Source organism: Bactrocera tryoni, chromosome 1 (genome assembly GCF_016617805.1).
Source record: "Bactrocera tryoni isolate S06 chromosome 1, CSIRO_BtryS06_freeze2, whole genome shotgun sequence".
Taxonomy (NCBI): Eukaryota; Metazoa; Arthropoda; class Insecta; order Diptera; family Tephritidae; genus Bactrocera; species Bactrocera tryoni.
Genome location: NC_052499.1, coordinates 83,982,855 through 84,009,683, shown reverse-complemented (window position 1 = coordinate 84,009,683; position 26,829 = coordinate 83,982,855). Strand labels below are relative to the sequence as shown.

The 26,829-nt window shown below is 40.1% G+C and overlaps 1 protein-coding gene across 1 annotated transcript in view; it reads left to right on the top strand.

Moving 5' to 3' along the window:
• The window catches only part of LOC120782628, a 406,655-nt gene that overhangs the window by 82,049 nt on the left and 297,777 nt on the right, over positions 1-26,829 (top strand). The window contains exon 2 of the mRNA XM_040114996.1: positions 13,341-15,448. Within this exon, the coding sequence (XP_039970930.1) occupies positions 15,092-15,448 (357 nt within the window). The 5' untranslated portion in view covers positions 13,341-15,091. The remainder of the gene's footprint in view (positions 1-13,340; positions 15,449-26,829) is intronic.

Sequence of the window (26,829 nt, the reverse complement as noted above, 5' to 3'; positions counted from 1 at the left end):
GAAAGCTCATCAATATCCAACTAATTAACTTGATTTCGAGATCGTTAAAACACCGCAAGACATTCGAGTTATTAAAATGCTATATAATGTTTAGTTTAATGCGAGGGAAAACGTCAAATATAGCTACGCATGTACATATTTGGTAGTGGATCTGTGTGTCACACATGTGTTCGCAGCTTAAAACAGGTTGGAGAGGTCGTGTGTATGTCGATTGCGCTTCGAACCGCTCAAACGACCGGAAATCCAGCAAGGCAAAGGCACTCCAGTGAGGATACTTAAGTGTATGTGTTTATATATACGCTGCCAAAACAGACCTTGTAAGGAATTTCGGTGGCTGTGCTTAATTACATATTTATGTCGATATTATTATACTTTGAGCTCATAATGGCTCTCTTCTACATCTCTCTTGTTACTCGCTATTATGACGTCAGGTAAGCTTTTGGTTAAAATAAATTCAATGTGTTTTAAGCATAGACAATCTTCCATACATGTGTTTTAAGCATGCCCGAGTATAGCCATAAGTTCTTTCAGTTGATTTAGGTATTTTCAGCCCATTTTGGGAGCTGTCTTCGCCAGATTGTTGGACAGCTTCGACATAAGATTTTCAGCTATGCTATCAAGCATCTCTTTTGACCCTCCACTTGATGTCATTTTCACAAAAGATTCAGAACTCTATGGATGAGTCTAGCATAAATACGCGTCGTATCCAAAACATTAACCAGAAGGTAACCAAAACATTACCCAAAATGCATCCAAAATATTAACCAAAAACCACTTTATGTCATTATTGCAATCGATTCAGGACTCTATGGACGAGTCTAGCATAAATATGCGTCGTATCCAAAACATTAACCAAAGGGTAACCAAAACCTTAACCAAAACGTAACCAAAATATTAACAAAGATTTCTTGGTTAATTGATTTAATTTGATTTAATTAACATATGGAGCACAAACTTCAGACGAACAATGATAAGGGTTTACCAGTCTCGGAAATAATTTCTTCGGACTCGGTTTGCTCGCGCAGTTCATATGGACCAGTGCGGATCAGATGATATGTATGTAGTTGTTTGCAAAAAACCTTTAAAGCACTTAAATCCCTGAAATGATTAGTTAGTCTAAGCTCTTGCTTCATCTTGGTAAAAATTCTAAGCTATTCAAAGACGAGGTTCTTCACTGTATGCAAACACTGAGGGTCGTTTTTAGACCCAAAATTCTTAATTTTATTCATTCAAATGATTATCAAAAGTTGTGGTTAAGTTTTCTTAAGCAAAAAATCATTTTAGGTAAGAATTTTCTGTACGATTATCAAAATTCTCAAAGGAAACTAGGCAGGATATGGCGTTGCCCCTTAAAAGCAGTAATTCTGAAATAAAAATAGGCTAACTAGATGCTAGGGCATACCCAATAGTTTCACATAAAACGTGCGCCAAATCTAGAATATCTGAACTCACTTTAGTTTGCATTTCCCTGCCTGGTCTCACATAACCTTACATTCACCAGTGTGCCGCAGCGCTCATTGATATGCTCCAGTTAGCAAATAAGCGCTGCTATCTATTTACACATACATATGTATATATATACACATATATAGTATATATATTTGTACAAGTGCGCCAGTATGCAAGTGCGCGTATGCGAATTTGCCCTACTTTGCAAACAACACAAACTCCACTAACGAAGTTAGTCGTGAATGTTGCCAAATAGTGCTTAAACTGCTCGTACAACTGGTACTTGTGCAAGTAATAATTAGATTTGAAAATTGAGATAATCAAGTGGACATTAAAATTTTACAGCCTTCCCGCCGCCGCCCCACCATCGCTCGGAAGAGCGATATGCAGCAAGCATCCGGCGTTTGGTGTACGAGCGCTCGTGAACTCAATAAATTAATTACACAGACACTTGATACCAGCAACGATGGCACACACACACACACACACGAGCTTGCAAACACACTCGAATATCGTAAAACTGTTAAATGTCGTGCCGTTTTTTGCTCTCCGCAAAGTGTCACTGCTCATTGGACATTTGCTCGAATGTCATTCGCATTATTTGACCAACTCAATAGCGCCACTGTTGTTGGTGTTGTTTATGTGTCATTCGAAAGATAACCCGTTTTTAGTTGCACTGCTGTTTCTTGTGTCCTCTGACATGTTTCGACACACACACACGCACACATGCTTTCTGGTGCAGGATTGTTGTATTTAGAATTGAAAGTGTCACTTAAACTAAATGAATTCTGCAATTTGGCAAACGTTTGCTTGGAGAATCGTGGTTGACTCGTGCCTGCTGTGCTATCACAAAGTGATTATGGTTTCGGTATTAGTTACATTGCTCGGTTTAGTAAGTTTCAAGTGCAAATGCTCTGCGCCAGTGGTGAGCCGACTCAGGCTCCTCTTAAGCGGCAGCTCAATTGTCAATGAAAGTGGCGAATTTCACATTTTCAACTAACTTTACATAAGTGCCTGGTTGGTGTGGAGTATGGTTTGGAGTATAGACTAATGAATGTGGACTGACTAAGCAGGAGTCTTCCGCCTCAAGTTAAAAGCATACTTCGAATTCATAGAATGGTGTTTAGCAGCCCTCTTAAAAAAAGTTGTTTGTCAAGTTCAAAAATCTATTAGCAATGTTAGGGATCGTATAGAATCGTTGGGGTATGAAACCTTGAAGAATAGAACTAGTAATTTATATGCCATGTCTACGTTCGTCACTATCTTTGACTCACTTCCTACCATTGACCTTACTGTATGGGTGATCCATTTCGAGGTTCCGTACTTTTTAAAGAAAAACACAGAAACTTTAAATTTAATGAAGAATATTTATAATTATTCGAAAGAACATTCTTTGGAATTTATTTTTTGAAGCTTAACTCTTTCAAAAGTTGGCCGCGGCTACGTCTCAGATGGTTCATGCGTTGAGCCCGCACAGACTTAAGACTTTACATATCCTCGCAGGACAAAGTCTAGCGGTCTGATATCACACGATCTTGGTAGCCAATCGCCTGGCCCAAAACGTGAAATTATCTACTCACCGAAGTGTTCTCTCAATAAATCCATTGATTGATGCGATGTGTTGGAAGTGATGCCGTCTTCTTGAAAGCAAATGTCGCCGAGATCACGAGCTTCAATTTCAGGCATCAAATAGTTGATTATCATGGCACGATAATAGTCGCCATTGACAATTACGTTCTCAGCGGCATCATTTTTGAGGAAATATGGACCTATGATTTCACCGTCCAACAAACAACACCAAACCGTTGTGTTTCCTGGATGAAATGGCAAGGGTTGGCGAGTCTGATTCGAAGAGTCTTTAAAACAAAAACGGTCAGGTGTGTTATCCAAATACTACCCGTGAAATATGACAACACCGTTTTGCCGACCTGTATCACTTATGTTTGTCATAAAACATTTCTCTTCTCTTTCGAGTGTAAATTAAAGTAATTACACTGAACTAAATATTTACTTGCAGCAAATTGACAGGAATCTTAGCATAATCGAAGGCATTTAAAATTTAAATATCGTGCCACATTTCAAGCAGAAATGCAGTTTCACTTATTAGTGTGCCAGTATATGAATACATACGCCTGCCAAATCACAGTAACCAAACCAAGTCCGCAAGTGAGGTATGCGGCAAAATGTTGCAATTGTATTAGGAATGTGGCACAATTGACTTTATTGGAGAGCAGCGAACGGCACCGAGCCACTTCGGCGACTTCTGGATAACCAATAACTGCGACTTACTTATGTATGTGTGTATATATCGATGGATGTATGAATTTGTGGCAGTGTTAAAAATTTATATTTTTATTTGCAACCAACTGACAGGCATCACTGCAGCAGCGTGTGGCACAAGCGCACACACTTGCAAATGGATACGTGCACGTAGATATGTGTGTATGTATGTTGCACGTACACCACCCACTTGAATTGGTTTAACCTAATTCATTTGTAGGTTCATTTACCCGTGAATAGGAATTCATCAATCATGCATTTGATTTTGTGTGCAACAGCACAGAATGCAGTGCGGGGCAAGGCACACAGATAGTTGTGGCAGAGATACAACACTGAATATGCATACAAGCGCGCGTTTGCATGTGTGCGTGTGTGTGTAAGTGCATTAAACGCACTTCAAACTGAGATTGATTCGAAATTTGCCTATGCGATTGAGTGGCTAGAAACAAGTCAATCGAGTTGGTGTGTGTGTGTGTTTGTTTGTTTGTGTGACAATTGCATGTTGCAAGAGCTCAAGTGCTCGGTATATGCATATGTAGCGTGTGTCAAACGCTGCAATTGACTGTGCCCCGCTCGCCTCTAATGAAAATCCATAAGCGTATGCAATTTCGAGCTCTTGGCCAGCAACACAGTGTCGCTGTGAGGAATGCCGTTTTGTTGCGCCACAATAAAATTGCTGATTGGCTTCGTTTGTTGCTTTGTGCTGCGCGACGGCATGGACGTCGAAACTTAATTTATTACAAATTAATTGTGTGGCATTATGTCACTGACGTTATTTGTTGCACTAGAAATTAAGGCAACGTGCCACAAAATCAAAATTTTTAATTAGTGGATCTATTACACCGAAAGAGGTGAGTGACACACTTAGCTTTCTTTCACATTGTTATGTGTGTAGGAGGCGAAAATATCACAGCAAAGTAGGAGGAAGTAGAACTCTAAACTTACTTGAAGATCTCTGGTTCTATTGACCATTATTGGGAATAATGCCGCATTGAAGTTTGAGGATATTTCTACGATCCTCCACGATGCTTCTTCGGTCAGTTTGTAAGACAGCTATATGCTATAGTCTTCCGATCCAAACAATATTTTTAAAAATTGTAGCGTTGCCGTGCATAGTAATCGGTACCAAATTTCATGACGATATTTTGTCAAACTGAAAAGTTTTCCATCCAAGGTTTTGGCTTAGATCGGTCAGTTTGTATGGCAGCTATATGCTATAGAGGTCCGATCTGTACAATTTCTTCAGAGATTGTAGCGATGGCTAAGAAAATACTACGTGGCGAATTTCGTGAAGATATCCTGTCAAGTAAAAAAGTTTTCCATACAAAGATTTGAGTTTGCTTGGTCAGTTTGTACGACAGCTATATGCTATAGTGGTCTGATCTGTACAATTTTTTCAGAGATTGTAGCAATAGCTAGGAAAATAATGTGTACCAAATTTTGTGAATAAATCTTGATAAACTAAAAAGTTTTCCATACCAGGCCTTTACTTTGATCGATCAGTTTATATGACAGCTATATAATATAGTGATCCGATAACGGCGGTTCCAACAAATGAGCCACATTTTAGCAAGAAAAATACGTGTGCAAAATTTCAGCACGATGTCTCGAAAACTTAGCGGTTAGTTCGCTGATGCATAGATGAGTAGACAGGCGCAGAAAGCTAAATCGATCTTAATAAGTCCTGTTCACTATATAATTGAAAAAATTAGAACATTTTGAGACTTGCCAACACCCAAAACAGAACCCAAAAAGGCCTTACAACAACTTTTTCGAACCTTAACCGTTATACCGTTATGCCGTTATTATTGGACACTTCATATTTACACTTAAACAATTAAGTTTATCGATGAATGTCACAATTTGACAACTAAAGTTCAAGTGCTCACTTAAGTCATCAGGCAGCCACAGCCGTTATGGCTCACAGCGCTTGATTGCACTGATTTTCTGCTCTCTGCTTTACTCGGTAGCCAGTGGAAGGCCGCCGCCGCAACGACCAATGCAAACAAAAAACCACAATATAGTTAGGCTTTGTGGTGAAGCAATAAACGTTTTGTTGACTTTGTACTTCAATTTAGTAAATAAATTAGATACAAATCGACGCAGTAATCAATCAATCGCCAGTTCGGACTACTTGTCGAGCGCAAACGCAAAGGCAGGAAGGCGGGAATAGTTTGCAAAGTATTGCATAGAAATTAAGTGAAATACTTTTCAGGCAAAACGAAATGTTGGGTTTTGGTAAAGGAAGCAGTGATTGAAATGAGTGTAAATATTTTTTAAGTCAGTTATTTAATGCTTATAATAAATTAATTGGGGGTTTAAACAATTATTAATGTTTGAAATCGTCCCCAACTTTAAATTGCCGGACCAAAATAGTTTCCAAGAAATTTTAACAAGCTTGAGGATCAGTAAATGATGGTACGTGGTGTAGCTAGTACTTGTATTTAGAAAGACACTTGCCAAGGCATCTCACTCTTAGGTATTTCATTGAAGGCGCCCTTAAATAGAGACGTTGAAAGTATCACACATCCCATTCTGATATTTATTCTGTGGCCATTCAGGGGGCTCATCCACTCTCAAGTTTAAGTAGGCATTATTTGGAATGATCTAGTACGCTTTCGCAACAAAATATGACAATTTTTTTACTCTCCTAAATGAAAAAGACACACATAGGCCCGGCATATTGATAAAGTTCAAATACATCGCTAGCTGCTAGTGAAGCGATGTGATCCCAATTTGGATTCATGCAACCTAGAGTCTTGATCCTGTGTCTGCTGACTGCTATGCAGTCAATTAGTAGGTATTTTGGAGTTTCAGGCTGCCTGTCGCAGAACCGGAATATTGCGTACAGAATCTAGGTCCATGTACATAAGGGTTTTTTCAGCTTACAGTGGGTGTAGAATGCGACAAGTAGCCTGAGTTTGTCCCTGGGGCGGTTGATTGATTAGCAACTGAGTATTTCGCAAACCTTGGAGTTACCTCTCTCTTCCTACTCCTGCTTCTTTGCGGATCAGCTCCTTTATTTATGATATGAGGACCCACCGCGATAAAGGGTTCAGGGTGAGCTCATCAGGCAGTTCATTCCCGGTTATACCTTTGTGACCCGGCACCCAGATGAGGTGCACTTGATTACGTTCACTTGACTGTCGCTAAGCATGATTATACGTTCGATTCAATAGTTGCGTTGGAGGTTTATCTCTACGCACCGACTTATAACAAAGACTTCTGCCTGAAAAATACTCAGAAAACTTCCCATAGGTATGAAGAATTTGGTGCGTAGTCCAGCAACTCCTTCGACGTTTTTGAGCCGTCAATGTACCACTTGATTGTGCTATCCCTAAGCAGTAGCTCGAGAGTGGAATCATTCCATTCAGCCATGCTGCTAAGGGTAATCTGGTGGAGTTTACTCTTTTGGTAGTGCTGGCGCTTAGGTCAATGGTATTACACCACTTAACGTATCATGAGGGTGTGGCAGAGACCCTTCTGCTGTCATTTGAAGCAGTCTGTGTTTCGCTACCTGACCGATTAATAGGTAAAGTGGTGTGAGCTCAAACTTGAGTGCTGCGTCGGGCATGTGCGCTTTGCACCCGACATGCAGTTGCATGCAAGTCCTCGCAGCTTCGTTAGTTGGAGCCCTACCGAAGTCTGCGAAGCTTTTGAGGCGTCGTCCACATCAACATCCTCTAATTCAGGCACGAAAAAGTTATTAATCTTAGCTGTATAGCGTTTCTTCATTCAAATGTGGACCAATGGTTCCCTCCGCCCCTAGAGCACACCAAACCATGACTCCAAATACGATCAATTGCTTTATTAACAACATTTTCAGGTTGAAAATGGGGTCGATGGCAACCTCATTTTGGGCCTATTCACCGACTGTTGTTTCGGAGTAAGTCCATTCATTATGAAATGACAAAGCAATCAAAGACAAGTTAAGTAATGGCTCTAAAAAAGACCAAAGACTTGCCTCTTTGAAAACCACACGTTCAAAAGGCAAGGGAAGGCTAACTGTACTAATTTTTAATTCCCAGCAACATATGTACGAATAATTAGGCCACTAGAGTCTCTCAATATGCAACTCAAATTACCAAAAAAATATTGTTCGTCTCGAGTCCACTCAACAAGCATTAAGGGTATCTAAATATGTTTATTTAGCTTTATATCAATTGATGTAAATGTAAACAAGCAGTCATGTGACAGCTTGGCAAAGACACACTGCTTGCAAGGAGACTCCTACGCTTTCGATTTATGCTCCGCGTTCGGTCCATGCGGCTAAGAGCAGCTGATTCAATTATTTTCATATGCTGAGGCAAACAAATAGCGCAAGAAAGCAAAATACGAAATCGCTGCATAATTTGTTGGGCTTACGAGATATAAATTGAAAGCTTCGATAAACACACGCTGAGAATTAAACAAATAATTCGCTGAATTGACGCTTATTTGCTGGGTGAATTGTTTTGTTGTTATTGTTTTATGGTTAAAGCTGTGTTTATATATTTTCTGATTGCCTGCGCATTTTCGAAAGTGATTGTGCATTTACTTGTTGTTGTTTATACAGTTGTCATACAAGACAGAAGCGAAGAATCAGCCAGGATGACAACAAGAACAACAATTTGGTTTGCGCAACAGCTCCACGTATGGATCCAGCAGCAAGCGGCAGCGGCAGAGTCCAGCGTCCGGCTTTCGGTTCGATTAGGCAAAAAGCCGCAAAACCGGCTAATGCTTGTATATGTAAGTGTATGTGTGTGTGTTTGCGCTAATGCTTATCTGTGCACATAAACAATGTGTTGTAATAAAATATTTATGCACTCTTGCTGTTGTTGTTTTAACTTATTAACAACGCTGGTTGCTGCGCGTTTGCTGGCAAAACAATGGAATTAATCACGTTCGCAGCAATCAACACAAGCTCTTAGGTACACACACACACACACACCCATACGTGAATTGACAGTTTGTTTATATTTGTCAAGAATATAGTTGGTGTCACTGTTTACAGTGGATCCGCCTAGTTCTGCAAACTGCCATCCCCCTGTACTGGTTGTGCGGCCACCTGGCTGCGCTGAGTGGTTGAACGTGTGGCTTGAACGGTGCCAACGTCGTTCTCAAATTGACTTTTAGCATTTTCCAGCGTCGAAAAGTTCAATTAAGCCAAAAAGCAAATCCGTTTGTGATTGCCTTTGAATTTGCATTGCGATAATTAAGCGGGTGGTTCGATGAGGCGCTGAAATTTTGTCTTCAATTACAATTTTTTGTGATTTTTTTCGATTCGCAAGCAGATTAAGTATGTCTGAAAATGTAGCCGGAATCAAGTGTGTGTGTAAAATTTCAGTTCAAAATCTCAAAAGCAAACAGACAGATAGGTTCCTCGTTACATTGACAAAATCTTTTTTACAGCTTCGATTCCTTTGAATATTACTGGTTAGGATCGTTTCATCAAACAAGGGCAATAATCTGAATGAATCATTTTTGTGTTTTTATCAGAATGTCAGTCATGCTGCCTGTTTGAACGCCTATGGACGTGGAGATCCTCTGTTGGAGTGGCGGCGCAGTGAGCGAACTAGGTGCAGATTGCACTGCCGTAGAGGCTAAGGTCACAGTAGTGCGTTGTCAGCATGGACGTAACTCGTCGTCTACTCCTTGTGTGTTTTAAGACCTGAACAGGTCTTAAGATGGCTCCATCCATTGCACGTATTACACCTGACAGTAGTGGAGTTTCAATAGAGCCTTTTAGCGTAAACGCAGCAGAAAAGTTCCTTCGAGCCCGGGTAGAACTTAATGACGGCACGAGTCAGGCGTTGCTCCAGTGACGACACGCTTAAACTAAGACTTACTGGTCTAAACGGGGTTAGTTTTCCGGGTCAGTTCCGTTGCGTAGAACCGGCTTTTGTGGGAATTCAATCGGCTGTTGCAATGAGTCTCCCTACTCATCTGACACCCCTCTCCCTTTGGTCCGACTCGACGAGACGGTACGTATCTTGCGCCTACCGTTGGATGACGCCGACGACCACTTTTCTAATCCTTACCATCCTAACAGAAATTAAGTACCCGTTAAACCAACAACAACATCGGAAAGGATCGTTTCATCCAACCATGGCGAAGAATGACCTTACACCATGATTTCTTTTCATCAATTAATATTTATTTTCAGGCCTTTTATTGATCTTTGTAGTAAAGTGCGCGAAGTAATTAATCATAATCCACAGTTGTTTGAGAAGTCACTGACTTTTCCAGCCACACTCGTATTTAGCGCAATATTGCTTCAAGCGCAACCAATAATTGCTTTCGCGTGTATTTAATTCAATTTTTTAATATATTTTTTCTCGAGTATTTAGTTGCTCAGCTTTATCATCACCATGGCATCTCTTGTGTGGCATAAACGCTTTTGTGGCGCTGAAGCGAAGGTGAAAACCTGCAAAACCGCGAAATAAGAAAAAATTAACTTTGAATATATTTGCTGAAGTCAAAAGTTGTCATTTAATTAAATTCTTTAATTAATTTGGTATTTTGTGAATGTCACGCCGCTTCGATGGGTTCAAATGTGATTGTTGGCTGTGCGAGGTTTATTTGTGAATAGTTTTTCATAGCCTCAAGTTGTATAGCGAACAAAAAATAGCATTAGCAGTAATAGCGGATTCTCAAAAAGAGGGTTCACGGTGGTTTAGTGGTTTAGGGTCTGCTTTATAGTTCTGTGTTCGAGCTATGCTCTCGAGGAAACTCTATTTCGTGCTCATGGTCTTAAAGCCAGAAAACTTTTCTTACCTCCTAACAGCAACTTCGGTGTTTACAAATTATATATTATTTCCAAAAGTTCTTACCTCAAAAGGTGAACCTTCTCACAATAATATTCTTAATTAATTGAGCTCATTGATTTTTATTATATTATATGCTCACGCTCGCGCCGTAAGCGCACATTTAGACTGAGCGCCAGCAATAATGATTGGCGCTGTTATCATCTCGGCGCAAGCACACACCTCATAACTAATGATACTATCAATTATGCCCACATGCCCACCGCCAAGCCCCGCCAGTGTGTTGAGCTAAGTGTGATTTTCACACAACAACCAAATCGGGTGAGCGGAATGCGTATGGACTCGCGACACAGGGTTCGAGTGCCCGAATGTGGATTCCCCACATGAGCACATACAAACAAAGAGCGAAGTAGTGTGTGCCCGAGACACACAGTCGCTTGCTACGCCCCCTCGAGGGGGGTGCGAACACATGCCACCAAACTCACATCTCTAGCTACGTCGTTATGTATGTATGTGATGTTGCACGTTTGGTCGCTTTGAAAAGTGGCATGCTTTGGCAATTTGAGCGCTGCTCGGTCACAATGAGCTGCTGGCATGCGATCGAAATCAATAAATGTCTTCGATACTTGTATGCTGTTCTATTTGCCATTGGAAATAACAGTTAACGCAGATACGAACGCATATATGTATCTAGAAATTTCGTAATGCTTGTGTGTGTGTGTGCATGGAAACTCGCTGAAGTTTTCGCTTTTCAAGATTATTCCTCCACTAATATTTGTTCGAAATGAATGAACTTAATTAATTTTGGTGCTATTTGTAGAATTTTGAAATGTTTTTTGAGTATGTGTGTATACATTCATACATATGTGTATTCATACGTGGGTACATGGGTGCAGCTCGCTCTTGGCTGTTTGCTGTAATGAAGATGACGATTGTTATGTTGATATTGATATGATTTTCTGTTGTTGGTTTTGTTAGTTCTTGGGAATTTTCTGGGTAATTTTGTGGGTAATGTACAGTGTTATGCAAGTGTTAAAAGTGTAGCTAAATTTTATTTTTATTATCATTCGAAAGAACATTCTTTGACATCAATATTTTGGAGATTATCTCTTTCAAATGTTGGTCGCGGCTACGTCTCAGATGGTCCATCCGTTGAGTCCAATTTTCGATGACTCGTTCGAGCATTTTGACTGGTAACTGGGGAATGACACGCATGATGTTTTGCTCCAAGGCCTGAATCGAAGAGGGATTATCCGCATAGACTTAAGACATTACATATCCTCACAGAAAAATCTCTATCGGTGGGATATCAAACGATTTGGGTGTCCAATCGATCGGCCCAAAACGTGAAATAACTGTTCACCGACGTGTTGTCTCAATAAGTCCACGTTCTCCCCGGCATAATTTTTGAAGAAATATGGACTGACGGTTTCATAGGCCCGTAAATAACACCAAACTGTTGTTTTTTCTGGATAAAATGGCACTCTTGTATCTCTTCAATTGCTCCCAAAAGCGGTCTCATCGCTGAGCAAAATTTTTCTCGAAAACGTCGGATCTTCGTGAAAGTTTTCAAGACTACATAGAGCGAAGCGATGCCGCTTGAGAAGGTCGAGTGGCTTAGATTCTTGCACAAGCTGTATTTTGTACGCTTTCAATTTAAGATCTCGACGCAAGATGTGCCAAGTCGTTCCATACGTCAGTCCGAGTTGCAGGGAATGGCGCCGAATCGACTCTTCACGGTCCTTGTGTACGCTCTGGACTCTCACTACGGTTGCTATATTTTCTTCGCTGTGTACTGGACGTGGTCCATATGGTCGAATATTATCCAATAATGTGTGCTGGATCTCAAGATGGGTGATGGTGTTGGGAATAATATATTCAGTAGGCTGATTATGTTGGCCATAAATTGAGCGAAGCGCGCGAAACACATTCTTTACAGAACGCTGAGCTGAGTAGTCCCAGATTAACAAAATTTTCTGTGTAAATGTCACATACATAGGTGAAATATATTAGAAGGATAGTCAAATTCAATAGTTTTGCCCCACAGAAATCGCTTTTGAAAGGCCACAGAAAAACCAAATTCGAAAGGTGTTGGGGATGAAAGAAAGAAAATACCTTCTGATAGTCTTACTTAAGATCATCTCAGGCAGAGATCTCAAGTTGACAACGCTAGCTCCAAAATTTATTAGAAATTAAAACTAAAAATGCTTGGCAGGATGAAATATATAGAGGAAAATCCTAGGTATAGTTATTTGAACTCTGACCTCTAGCCAAAAGACAAATAGGAGTGAGTAAAGCAAAATTAATGAAACCGTCATTTCAAAAAATTACAAGAATTATTTTTACTATATACAAAACACGCACAAAATTTACTGCTACTTAAGACTTTTGTTATGTTTTCATCAAAGATTTTACAAAGCATTTAATTTTTCTTCTCTTAATACTCAATTTTCGTCAAATACCGACCCACTGTGGCATATCAAGCAATCTTCGACTGCGATTGTGAGTAGCCTGGGAACATAACTGTGTTTATTAATATGCGCTGCAGCATATTTATTTAAATTTATCGAAATGTGCGACTTTAACAATTGACAGACATAAAATTTAACACTTCTGCTTGACCCGAGAATTTGTAGAATTTGGGACTTTTTGATTTCGCATAAATATTAATTTACATTCATTTAAGTCAATGGCGCGTTAGACGCAGTTGGCCTGCGTCCTTGTCAAAATAGGTTAAATGAACATTTTTCATTGCCACTTAAAAACATTTATTTCTCACAATGTGCATGTGCAAGAAGTCAACCCTTGAATGAAGCGAGACTCACACAAATCTCTCACACTTTCTCTTTCTCTCTCTCATTGCAGTGCATCAAACGGAGAGCGCAAGCAGGCAGCTGAGTGCACAGTGGCGGCATTATCAGCAGCAGAAAAGCAGTGAAACAGTCAGGCAGCAACAACAACGCGCGGCAGAGGATACGCTCTGAAGATGAACCTGTGTTAGAGCGAAAATGGCTGTGAGAGACGTGGCCGTAGCCGTCTTCTCAGCAGTAGTCAGCCCGCGACCGTTGAAGCGTTTGGTAGTGTTTGTGATGACAGTCGGCGCGTGTTGAGAAAATGTAAGGATCAGTTCGCGAATCGTTTTTAAGGACCGTGGTGGAATATTAAAAAAAAAAAAGAGAAATAAAACAACAAGTGAATGTAATTACGCGACGAACGTGTCTGCAAAGTAACTACTTATGCAAATACATAATTTTACGATTATTTTTATTAGCAACGCGACCGACTGCGTGTGTCAAGCGCGCACATATACAGTTATCAAGAAAAGTGCGAAATTGAATGAAACGCCGTGACGCGTGTGTCGCCGCGACATGCACGTATTTGTGTGTGTGTGCCAACGTGTAGCCTGAGCTGTGAGTGCCGTTTGGCAGGTCAACCGTCTGTGCGCGGATCTTCATTGAGTTTAATGCCGTTTCAGGCAAAACAACACATTTTTGCCACATGCCACCAAAAACCAAAGTGTTGTAAATTTTTATGTTTGTACGCGCGTTTGTAAAATCTTATGAGCGCTGCCATTAAAGCTGCGCATAACGAGCGCTCTACACAACGAAGCGAAAAAACGCTAAGCGCTAGATCGTGTTCGAAAGAATTATAAAACGCGCAACAAAAATAACAACTGAAAGTGTTTTAGCAAAGCACCACTGCCAATTGGCATTTGTTCCTTAATGCGCCTACGAAAATCGCTTTCTTCCTGCCCCAACGCACGAGTGTTAGTGTGTGTGCGCGCCGGTGCTTAAGCGAAATTGCAGCGATTTTAACGATAGAAATGTGTGTGTTCAAGTGTTTGCTGCCAAATTGATTTAAACTGCCACTTATGTAGTAAAGGCAAAAATAAATTTGCACGAAAAATGCGCCAGGTGAATTAGCGCGCAAGCAAAGATTTCCCCAAACAGTGGCACAAAGCAAAAAAGCAAAAATACAAGTAGCGCCAAAACGAAATGTGCAACGCCCCTGGACGCGCCACCTCGACAAACGACGGAACGGTAAATGAAAATATTTTCGCGGAAATTGCATGCCGTGCAACATTTACCACCAATGTCCATTAAAAGTTGCCCCCGCGTGTAGCTGTGTGCATGTGCGCCTAGCAGCCAAGTGACTACTGCGGCCATAGCGCGCAACAATACAAATAAAAATAAACGAATTTACAAAATTTAAAGTGCAAAATTAGTGAAATAAATAATATAAAGTGTTATTATCGTGCGAGTGCAACAAGCCGCGTCGCGCCACCGCTTACGTTACAAGCGTGCGCGCTGCCACATGTGAGCGTGCCCATATACACGCGTCCCACCAAACCAACCCAACCCAACGAAGCAACCGACCAACCGAGCAAACCGACCGTCAACAGTAATTACGCGCGCGTAAATTGGTCCCGTTTCGACATTTTGTAGCGCGTTAATTGCCGCATACACGCTAAATTCGCACATCAACAACTCGGGTACAAAACTTCGCGCCATTAGCGTCCGACCTCCCAAGGCACCTGTTCGTGTGGCATTGCACTCTGTGTGTGTGTGTTCACTGTTCACCGTTAATCGCTCGCCTGCGAACTTGCCACACACACAATGGCCGTTAGCAATATCGTTTGCGAGTGGCTACGCGCCCTTGGCCTGTCGCAATATGCGGAGAGCTTTCTGGATAATGGCTATGATGATTTAGAGATTTGCAAGCAGGTCGGCGATCCCGATTTGGATGCTATTGGCGTGGAAAACCCCGTGCATCGTCACAAGTTGTTGAAGAGTATACGGCAATTGCGTGAAAAAGGTGCCGCTTCCGTTTATTTCATGTTGAACGATCCGAGCTCGCTGTCGGGCAGTATGGAGATTCTGTGTGAGACGCCACCGAATGAGCTGGATATAGTGTTGCGCGAGCAATTGGAAACCGATGGCATACGCTTGACAGCGCATCCTTATTCGACACCGGTGAGTACTGCACTTATTACACTATATATTGGGTAGTCGAAAAAGTTTTTTCGTATTTATAATCAAACTTCAACTTATTTTTTCTATTGTTTTTATTTATAATGAACTTTAATGAACCAAATATGTACCCTTCTGGTTTAACACTTTTTCCATTTTTTCGCTAGAGACATTATTCCATCAGTGAAAAACTTTTCTGGTTTCTCGGCGAAAAACTGCGACAAGTAATTTTCACAGCTTCTCTTGAAGTCAACTTTACGCCATTAAGGGCTTGTTCTTCATTGACCGAAACGAATGGTAGTCCGATGGTGCAAGGTCAGGGCTATATTGTGGATGCATCAGAACTTCCCAGCCAAGCTCTCCCAGTTTTTGCCGAGTCATCAATGATGTGCGGGGTCTAATGTTGTCCTGATGGAAGACGAAGTCCTTTCTGTTGATCAGTTGTGGCCGTTTTTTTCGATTGCTTGCTTCAATCTCTCACTGTTGACAGTAAAATGTAGAATCAATCGGTCGATCAGGCTGGAGCAAACGCTCCAAATGCTCAGCATAACTTTTCGAGGCGCCAATTCTGACTTTGCGACACAATACTGTCGTATTTGATCCAAATATCGTCTCCTGTTACCGTTTGCTTCAGAAATGGTTCGATTGCATTTCGTATCAGCAAAGAATCGCAGATGTTAATTCGGTCCATTAAATTTTTCTGAAACAATTCATGGGATACCCAAACATCGAGCCTTTTTTTGTAGCCAGCCTTTTTTAATTGGTTCAAACCCATTTGACGATGAAGGTTAAGTTCCTTAGCGATCTCATGGCTGTTCATGTGACGGTCCTGGTCAATATTTTCCATAATTTCAGCGACTTTTTCAACGATAGGTCGACCAGAGTGAGGTACATCTGTCACATCGAAATTTCAGGAAGTGATACAGCATCGTCTCCGTTAACTTAACAAATTTCATAGGTGGTTGCGTGGAAATCATTCCCTTTTTTATGCAAAACTTTTAAAATATAGTGAATTTCTTCATTATTTTCACTCATTTTTGAACAGCGGTAATATTTTTTCAACTTCCCCGAATTTAATTTTTCAATTTTTCGTTAAATGAAGCTTAAAATCTCACCTTTCCAACTCTGTATGGTATGGCACAATGTGATTTGTAGCACTGGAGATATACGACTGCAACGACATCTGCTCACAAAATACGAAAAGACTTTTGCGACTACCAATATTTCATTTAACTCATTTCTGGTTGATAATGATGGAGGAAATTCTCAAAAATGTTGATTATTCTGCTAGATTCTCAACGAGAACACTTAAAGTTCCCCACAAACACCCTACCTTAAACTCGAGTTTGTGGCGAACATGGTATTTGCCCTTCAAATCACTGTTATAAGTTTCAGATAACAAAAAATTTGAAGAACAAAATCAAATCTGATTTATCTCAGCTTCCCAATGAGCGCACCTAACAGTTGTGTTCAAAGACCCAACTTTTAACTCGAGTTTATGCTGAAAATAGCCTCTCAAATCGACAATTACAAGCTAGCCATGTGATATTTTCTACACGCTAACTATGACTTCCATACGAATCGAACAGGTAATTAAAATGCTATTGATTTATTTATGAAAGTTTCGCCTCACCGCAGACCTCAGTCCTCACCTGTGGGTATGTACATATGTATGATGTACATATAGTATATGCAACATGGCTTTGGTGAGATTGCTTTACTATGAATCACAGCATCAGTGACGCAGAAATCACGCTCCATCACACACGATTCCATCAACAGCATAACAACACACATACACTCTTACACACACACACAGATTGCATGAAACCACAACAAACCCAGGCAGGAGACTGTGCAGACCAACTACAACAGCTAATATATAACAAAAATAACAGCAACAACAATGCTGCATGACAACAACCGACAGTCGACGCCAACATGTGGGCACTACATCTACCACCGCCACCGCCGTCGCTGCTGTTGAGTTTTAAGCTTGATTTATTATGTAAAATCTGCAGAGCGCCAACAACAACTATGCCAACCACAATAACAACAGAAATGGCAATAACTTCAACTTCAAGGCAAATTAATGTCCGTCTTCAAAATTTTGTGATTTATATCTATTTCACATGGTTTGACTGCTGGCCGTCGAGTGTGTCTGTGTGTGTGTCTTACTTGCGAAGATGTTGAAGGTGAATACTCTGGGGGGCTGCATGTAGATGCGGTGAAAGACATCGCATCGCGTCTGAGTGTGACGACAATGACCGGCATGACGCTCAAACACACGCATACACTCACACACGCCGAACAATCATGAACAGTTAGACCGACTGACATAGCGACGCAACGCTGATGAATATCTCCGGCTCAAACTGGCAGGAGCGCGCACATATTCATGCATATCCATAATACATCTCTTCAGCATGCCCTTGCCAGCTTCAGATTTGCATTTATGGCGCCGCCTACGCAAATGAGTTTTTAGTACATAACCTCACAAATTGCAAATTCACTTGATTGTCGCTACACATGTGTGTTTGTGTGTGTGTGCAATTTTGCAGCATTTTTGTTGTGCACATTTTGACGTTATCTTGTGCCTCCGCCTTCGCTTGCGCCACCCATACTCGCCGCTCACCTGCGCTGAAGCTGGTTTGTGTGTCAGTAATTTATTTATTATTCATTCAACTGCAAAATTGTTCCTTAATTGCCCATATCAGGCGAAATGAAATTTATTACCTGCTGTTCTCCTCCACTTTATCATCGTCATTAGGTTTCTCATGCATCGCCTGTGTGTTTTGTAAGCGCGCATAATGGCCTGTTGGCGAACGGCTAGTCGATTATCCTCGTCAGCTGTTGACGTCGCCCCTCGGCGCTTGCCCTAGCTGGGACTACCACTAACTCCAGTGCACGTTTTCAGCCCTTTAGTCGCAATACCACTATGTTATCTGTCATTTGTGCACTATTTTTTGTATTCCTTTTCGCTCACGGCTCTGCCACAGATTTACAAGTTCTTTGTCCACTTATTTTTATGCCATCAACCTACGGATCAAAAGACTCAAAAGACACTTACTTGTGCTTCCTGCTGCTGTCATTGTTTTTGTATTTAGTTTACTTCATTCTCCGTCTTTCGGTTTCTTTTTGTTCTCGCTGTCTTCGGCTTCGCTTGATTTTATTACGTTTACGTGCAACCTTGACCAGGTCAGGCAGTTAGTTATTTGCACACGAGCTTGCCGCTGCTATTGATTCGCCTTTTGATCTTTACCTTAAATCGAGCAGATGGCTATTAATGACACCGAGGGTCGTGGTAGTGCGGTGGGTATGTTTGAGGCGCTCACATTGGGACACTGGAAATGGTAGTATCGAGCAACGACAAAATAATAAATAAATTACGCAGTCATAGCAGAGATTTATAGTGAGAAGCGTAGAGAGAACTGAATCAAGTCGCATTTCTTATGGGGGAATCGCTGATTTTCTCTCTTTTTTGTCCATCCTATGGAACCAAAGTATTCTTCATATATAAAAATTACGTGTGTCACGGTGTTTGTCCGCGTTGGACTCCTAAACTGCTGAAGCGATTTTAGCAAAATTTAGCATACTGTGTCCAGTTCGAAGCAACTTAGGAGATAGGATAGTAAAAATTCGAAATAAAAAATACAGTGAAAACTATACTAAATGGACGCTCTATTAATCGGCCATCTCTATTAACCATGCACTTTGGCCGGTTCCACAATTTGTTGAAGTTTTATTAAGTACAATCTTCGACTGTTTCCTTTACAGTAAACAATTTTGGTCCCGGTGGAGGACATCGCTTTTCACATTGAAAGGATCCCTCACTACTTTATTTGAATTGCTTTTTGAATTCGCTGCACTACCCCAGATTTGAATGTAATGAATTGAAAGGGTTGCCACTCGATGCTAGCAGTGCAAAACAGGAGATTGAGCGTATGTTTCTTGATTTTAAACCTTTAGAAATAGCAAAATCAAGAACGTCTGGAATTTTCGTTAGGTCGGATGGCCAGTAAGTTGGTTCACCAGCAGAATGACACATTACATCATCGTTTGTTCCAAATGCAATTGAAAAATAATCTACCTTTGGTATTTGTGGGCGATGAACCCCATGATGAAATTATAAGTTAGAAATGAGAATTTTATGTATATGAAGCTCGGAGGACTCAGAGAAGCGTGGGACAATATTATACGAAAAGGGTAAGAGCGAATTCTCCCAAATTTTCTTATTGCTCTCGATCCAAACTACTTTAATTAAGCTTGCAAATTAGTTACTTATACATAACTAATTTCTTAGAGCCTAGTGTTCCTTCAAAGTGTAGTCAAATATGTACTTATGTATTACCCCCAAACATTTTCACCGAAACGCTTTTAATTACAATTTAAAGACTACTCCGGGACGCTTAATCAAATTGAGTTGGTAAATAATTGTTCAAACGAACAACTATTGAGTTTAATTTGACAAAACCGTTATCACGTGTTAGACACGCAACCAAATAATTGCAAAAAAATACTCACAAACATGCAACAAGTCGAATTAAAAGCGAGGAAAAAAGCATAAACTAAAAGAGAAATAAACAGCGCAATGAAAACTTTTCGAAGCACACATTTAATTTGTGAAAACAGCAGCATATTTAATTAATTTAATTGCGAACTAATTACGCTTGCTATTTAATTAAAGTTAGGTGGCAAAGTAAAAAGTCCAAAAGTTAAAACCAAAACGACGAAACAAAGGAAAAGTGATAATATCTATGGACTAACGGTGGCGCGTCAGGGTATGGGTGCATGAGCTGAGTGTGGATCAATGAGCACTCTGCGCAGATTGACGCTATCGCTGGCCGACTGCAATTTATCTAATGCAAGCGCAATGAGGGCATAACGGCGTTGTTGTTTAATAACTTTGCACCTAGCAGTGGGTTAACCGAATTTGGGTCATTCATTTTGCAATATTCGACATAAAAAGTCAGTTTTTTAAAGAATTTTATTTACATTATTGTATTCGAAAGAAAATACATGGCATATATATGCAGTTTTTGAGTATATGTTTTTCCAACTAGAGCTTAAATCAGCTTTAAGAATTTTATAAAAAAAATATAGCTATTTTTCGAAAGTTCATATAGTTTATAACGCAAACTCAAGTTTAATTTGTGTGTTAATGAGCAAGTTTCACTCATATTGGGTTTTAAAGTCGTCGAGTTTCAAACATTATCATAAAAATTTGGAAAGAACTGTAAAGTTATGCGAGAGCTACCTTTTATATTTCAATATTTTCCAGATTGAAACATGACTACTCACAACTCTAACATAAAGTTTGACATTTTTCTTGCTGTACATACTTAGTACGTTTTGACATTTGTCTTGTTTATTTGTCTTGTCTTGTTTACAGTAACTTAAAATATTCTTCTCCACAAAAAAATATAATTAAATCGCAATTGTTTTTACAACTTTCAATGAGGATTAATCTATCCACAGCACATTTTGACGTACGAGCGCTATTTGTAAAGTAACTTCAAATATTCTTCTAGGCCAAAAATGGACTTAAATTGCGAACATTTTCGCGCAATTATTTTCTACAACTTTGAACGTGGATTAACCCATAAGCAGTCCATCCATGAACTTAATTAAATCTTCGGCCATTAAGGACTAGTGTTGCACGATGAAGGTCGTACATCACTTCGATCGCGGTCGTTGATCACTGCAAGACGTATTTCGTCCAAAATCAGGACTTGTTCCGGAAACTATTTATGCTGCTCTCACACTTATATAGCAAGATCGCCATGTGACCTATCGTGAGATTGAGACTACTGAAGGCTTTAGTGGGAATGTGTGCTGGATTCAATATTGCATGAATATTTGGTTGAAGAAACTTTTTTATACGTTAGCTCATATCGATTGTGCGAGAGAAATGTTAAACAATACGCTAACGGTGCTTCGAAAGAATGTCTACTAATGTAATGAATGTAATACTAAAGTTTCAAATTAGGACGATTGTTTCTAATAATCCTCCTTATCGCAAGAAAAAAAACTTTCTTTGGTAGAAAATATAATCTTCGACCTTTTGGTCGGCATGCCGGACTGTGACTCCAAAAATGACACATTGCGTTCAAATATGAAACGAAATAAGATAAATAAAAATATATTTATGTACTGTCTGCGGCCGTAATCCGGTCATATTTTCCCACAAGCGTCGCAATGTGGACCACGCTGTCTCATTCCTGTCGCTTTAAATTTATAACTTTGGCTTTCGAGTTCAACGATTTCTCAGTTGAGACGCTGTAATGCGGTCGTTTAGTGACATAATAGCAAGGAATTGCAGCAATGATTTATGGTAAGCAAATGCTCGTGTCCAGCAACAACAGCAACAATGCCGAGTTGCGGCAACTTCGAAATTCGTTGGTCACTCTTCGGTATAATAAATTTCTTGGCAGGCAAAAGAGCATCTTGACTGCTTTCCACAACTTAACTGCAGTTGCATATAGTAATCTGCTTTATTCCCAAATGACTGGCTGTTATTTTAGACGGCTGTGTGGCAATTGGCTATTGCTGCGGCACTGCAGTGGCTCTCTTAGGGTCAAAATAGCATTTTTGCGCACAATACCCCTAATTGACTTGTGCAAGACGTCGGCGCCTGAGCCAGTTAAGTGAGAGGCTGCAGAAGCATTTCAAAATGCTTGCATGCGCCAGTGTTTTAGTTTAATAAATGGAAACTTTTAAATTCTGCTTGCAACAGCCGAGTTTTGTTTTTTTTGTTTTTGTTTTTTTGCTAAAGTTTAAGCTGCCACATTTGCAGCTTTGTATTTTCTGTTAATTGTGTTCTCAACTGTTTTAAATAAGTAAGTTCTCCGACTTTCACTTCACTTTGCCTCCAAGCTATTCTCGTTTAAAGAACGTAAAAAGAAATGTTGCAAGCAGATTGTTTGCCTCTTTTTGCTTCAACAGAAGTTCCATCAGCCCAATTATACTTTGAAGTTGCTTATTTATGACAGTACAATGTGCCCTTTTCATCGTCGGCAATCATTTCCTTGACAGGCTCTCTTGCTGCCACAGCAATGTTCTCGCATTTGCTGAGTTACCGTAAAGTTCATACTCAAGGCACACATATTCTTTTGTGCTCAACACTGTAAAGTTTGTAAAACTTTCTCACATTTGCTTACAGCGCATAGTTAGCAATCGGCGGCTTAAACGACCCTGTAGGAAAAATGTGTGAAGGTGGTATGCAATGGATACGCAGTAAAATAGAGAAGGTTGCCTTTAAGATTGCCCGAAAAATGTTCTATACTGGGAGCAGCTTTGGAAGATAAAGCAGTTAGAGGAATCCTGTCCCTTTTAAGTGTAGATTAGCGAATTCTATCACTTTGGCTCTACCGATTTGAAGACAATTTTTCAAGTATAAGATCATTCGCTTTTGAGTTAAAATCCATCGAGAAAGCTGGTTAATTTATCTTCTATAACCAGAAAAAATATGAGTATTTTATAAGACTCTCAATTAACTAACCTTTATGACAATCTATTATTATTCTGTAGCAATGTTTCCGTTTGTTAACTGTAACTCGAGATTTATAACACGAGGACTTCCCTATTTCCCAACAATAACTTCTCTCATAATCTCTCAGATATATTTTAAGCAGCATACGACTTAGTTAGTATTAAATTTATTGTAGGCTTTCGTCCGAACATTCGCACATACTGTGCATTTGCAGCGCGCGATGAACTTGCAACTTCTGCTCACATACCAAATACAATTTAATTTGAGTTGCCAACAAATTGACAGGTTTTTAGCAACTGCGCGCTCTTGCCGATGAGATGTAACTTTAACTCAGACAAAAACCGAAGAAAAAACTTCGGAACTGTGCAAAGCAGGCAATAATAGAAAAGTCGAATTGGAAGTTGTAAGTTGTGTGAATGAGATACACAGCGTCATTGTGGGACAAGTATTTATTGGCATTGTGCGATTGTCAGGCGGCCGTCGACCATCGGCAGTTGCCAGCTCGAGCGCTACCTACATGAAGTGGACAAAATTCTTGAAGACTTTTCAACATTTCGACGAGTGGACATTCAACTACGGACAAACACTTGTGAACGCTGTTGGTGTAGTTGTTGCCACGACTTGTCAGCGTCTTCCCACGTACGTCGCATGTATTTTGTTACACTGCAAGGCGGCCAAGGATGAGAGTCCAATTGACGGTTCGTGCTGAGTGGGCACTGTCAACGACACACACAATCGTAATGACAGCGCACGCCAGCGCTTTAAACGATTTTGACATTCATTACAGTTGACAAACATTTTCGTAACTGACACATTTGGAAATTAGGAGCTTCCGCTGCGCTGCGACATCCTTAACGCAGGTTCGTGAGCGCGCTGCCGGCACGCGTTCGCTTGTTTGCTCTGCTGTAAATGTCACTGTTGGCGAGCGCTATACGAGCGTGGGTATGTATGTATGTGGGATCACACACATTACCAGCAGCGCAGGAGCTTTAGTTTGTCAGTCAATTTGAAAGTTTAAATGTTCTCGCTTCCGCTCCGCGAACAAGCTTTATTATTTATTTATGTCAATTAATGTCACATGGCGTCAAACAAACAGTTACGTGTAGCTTCTAATAGATATATGTACACAGGAATACATGCGTTTTATGTTGTCTAACTGTGAGAAGGTTTTAATTTTTTATGTGGTTGAAAAATGGTTCTAAATTGTTAACATAACTTGAACGATTAATCAGTATTTGTTAGAAATTATTATTAAAAGTATTGGTTTTGATAATCGCCACAGTGTTTTAAGGTGCAAAACAATTATTAAAATGTGAAAGAATAAGTTGGAAGAACCTCTCCGAGCCATTCGATACCAAACGCGGTCTCAGACAAGACGAATCTCTATCGTGCGACTTCTTCAATCTACTGCTGGAGCAAAATAATTTGAGCCGCAGACTTGAATCGAGAAGGCACAATCTTCTATTAGAGTGTACAAATGCTGGCGTACGCCGATGACAGCTATATCATTGGTCTCAGCTGCCGCACCATTAGTTCTACTTTCTCCAGGTTGGAAAAAGATGCGAAGCAAATAGGTCTAGTAGTGAACGAAGGCACGACAAAATCTCCTGTCATCAAACAAACAGTCGTCGCAATCGTGACTTGGCGCCCATGTCACTGTTGACAGTCATAACTTCGAAGTCGTAAATAATTTCGTCTGTCTTGGAACGAGCAATAACACCAACAACAACGTCAGATACAGAACGTAGAATAACTCTTGCCAACAGGCGCTACTTTTGATTCAGCAGGAAATTGAGAAGTAAAGTCCCCTCTCGATGAACGAAGACCAAACTCTACAAGTCACTCACCATACCCGACCTGCTATATGGTGCAGAGACAAGATCTGCTTAGTTGGGGTTAATGGTTTTCGAGAGAAAGGTTCTGCGGAAGATTTATGGTCCTTTGCGCGTTGGCAACGGTGAATAGCGTAGTCGATGGAACGACGGAACGTCATCTCGTTCGAATAGATGAAAACACTCCAACTCTGAGAGTATTCGACGCAGTAACCGCCAAGGAAAACAGAGGAAGAGGAAGACCTCCACTGCGTTGGAAAGGCCAGATGGTGGAGGACCTGGTTAAACTTGGAATCTCCAATTGGCACCAAACAGCGTAAAGGAAGGAATTCCGCTATAACCTCGTAAGCGGTTTCTTCGTCAGCAAAGAAGAAGACAAAGAAAGATATCTAAAGGAGGAGTGAGGGAGAGAGAGAAAGAAAGCGCGCATACAAGTTGAATTATGTTGCGCTTTTGCTGTTAGAAAGGTAATAGAGGAGAGCTTTCGGCTAATGGATTTCCCTCTATAGTAAATAATAGCCTTTTCCACTTTTAAGTTAGAAGTATAGGAAGAAGTTCTGAAATATAATCTTACAAAAAATTTCTCCAATAGACATTTTGTCTAGTAAAGTAATGGCTGTTAAAGGAGGAATATAAGTGATCTCAAGCATAACATGTAATTTAAAAAGTGTCAGCTACAGAACTAAGCGTTCTGTCAGAAAGATATTGTGCCCGTCGATTGAGGCAAAGATAAGTGATATTTTGGTAACGAAGGGCAAAAAAATCAGTTAATATAATGCAGTTTAGACCAGTCTGTCAGTAATATTTCTATCGAATAAAACTCGATAATTTCTGCTTATAAAATCGAAAAGCTCTATGGATGAATATTTCCTAGTAATACGATATAGAGATTATAGTTTTTCACTCAATCGCAGCTTTTGGACCTCTCTCATTTTCAAATGTGCAAATATGTATATGCTTAGCTATCCTAATTATGTACCATAAGCTTAGAACATATGCAGCAAAATGGAGCAAAAGTAACAACAAATTATACATTTTTGTTGCTATAATTTTCCACTAACTACTTCGAGTTGCGTATTGCGGTCTGGAGATGTGCAAAACTCTGAATGGCCACCGCAAATGATGCAACCACAAATTTAAAGTTGCCCGATTAAGCGAATAGTTTTGGGACGCATATTATGCGCACACATACATACATACACATGTGCACGCTGACATATGCAACTTTCCAACACGATGATAAATCAGTACAGCAAACCAGCAGCAGCAAAAATGCTCACTGCTCGACTAAATGTCACACAAGCTGACTTGGGCTTGAGCAGTTTAACCGGCTTACAAGCATTTACATACACGAATATGTGCATATGTATGCATGTGTACTTAGGTACTTAGTTGTGTGTGTAAGTGTTTGTACAGTGTATTAAGGTTTTAAAGCCTTCAGCAGTTTGTGCAACTCGTATTTTCGGGATTGCAATAGGTTACGGGACAACTCTTTGATTTTGGTTTTCTACTTTTATCGATCATTGAAATAATTTTGCGTTGTAGATCGTTTGAAGTCCGCTTTTGGAATAATTTAACAATTTTTCGAACAGTTAAATGATGGTCGATTTCTGGAGGTAACGAAGCGGCGGAGGCTTTTAAAGAATAGGAAAGCTATAATACGCTTTACAAAAGGAAAAGATTCTTTACAAGAATTTGGAAGAGTCAGTGTATGGCAGCTATATGCTCCAGTCATCCGATCTGAAGAATTGCGTCGGATATTGCCGTGTTGCCTTGGGTCATAACCCATACCAAATTACGTGCAGATATCTCATCAAATGCAGAAGCTTTCCATGCAAGCGCTTTATTCCGATCGTTCAGTTTGTATGGCAGCTACTTGCTTTTGTGATCCGATTTAAACAATTTCTTCGGAGATTACATTGTTGCCTTAAGTAATAATCTATGCAAAATTTCTTCAAAATATCTCAACTTTTCCATGCAAGACCTTGATTCATGCCTATCGTTCAATTTGTATGACAGCTATATGCTATAGTAGTCAGATATCGGCCGTTTCGACAAAT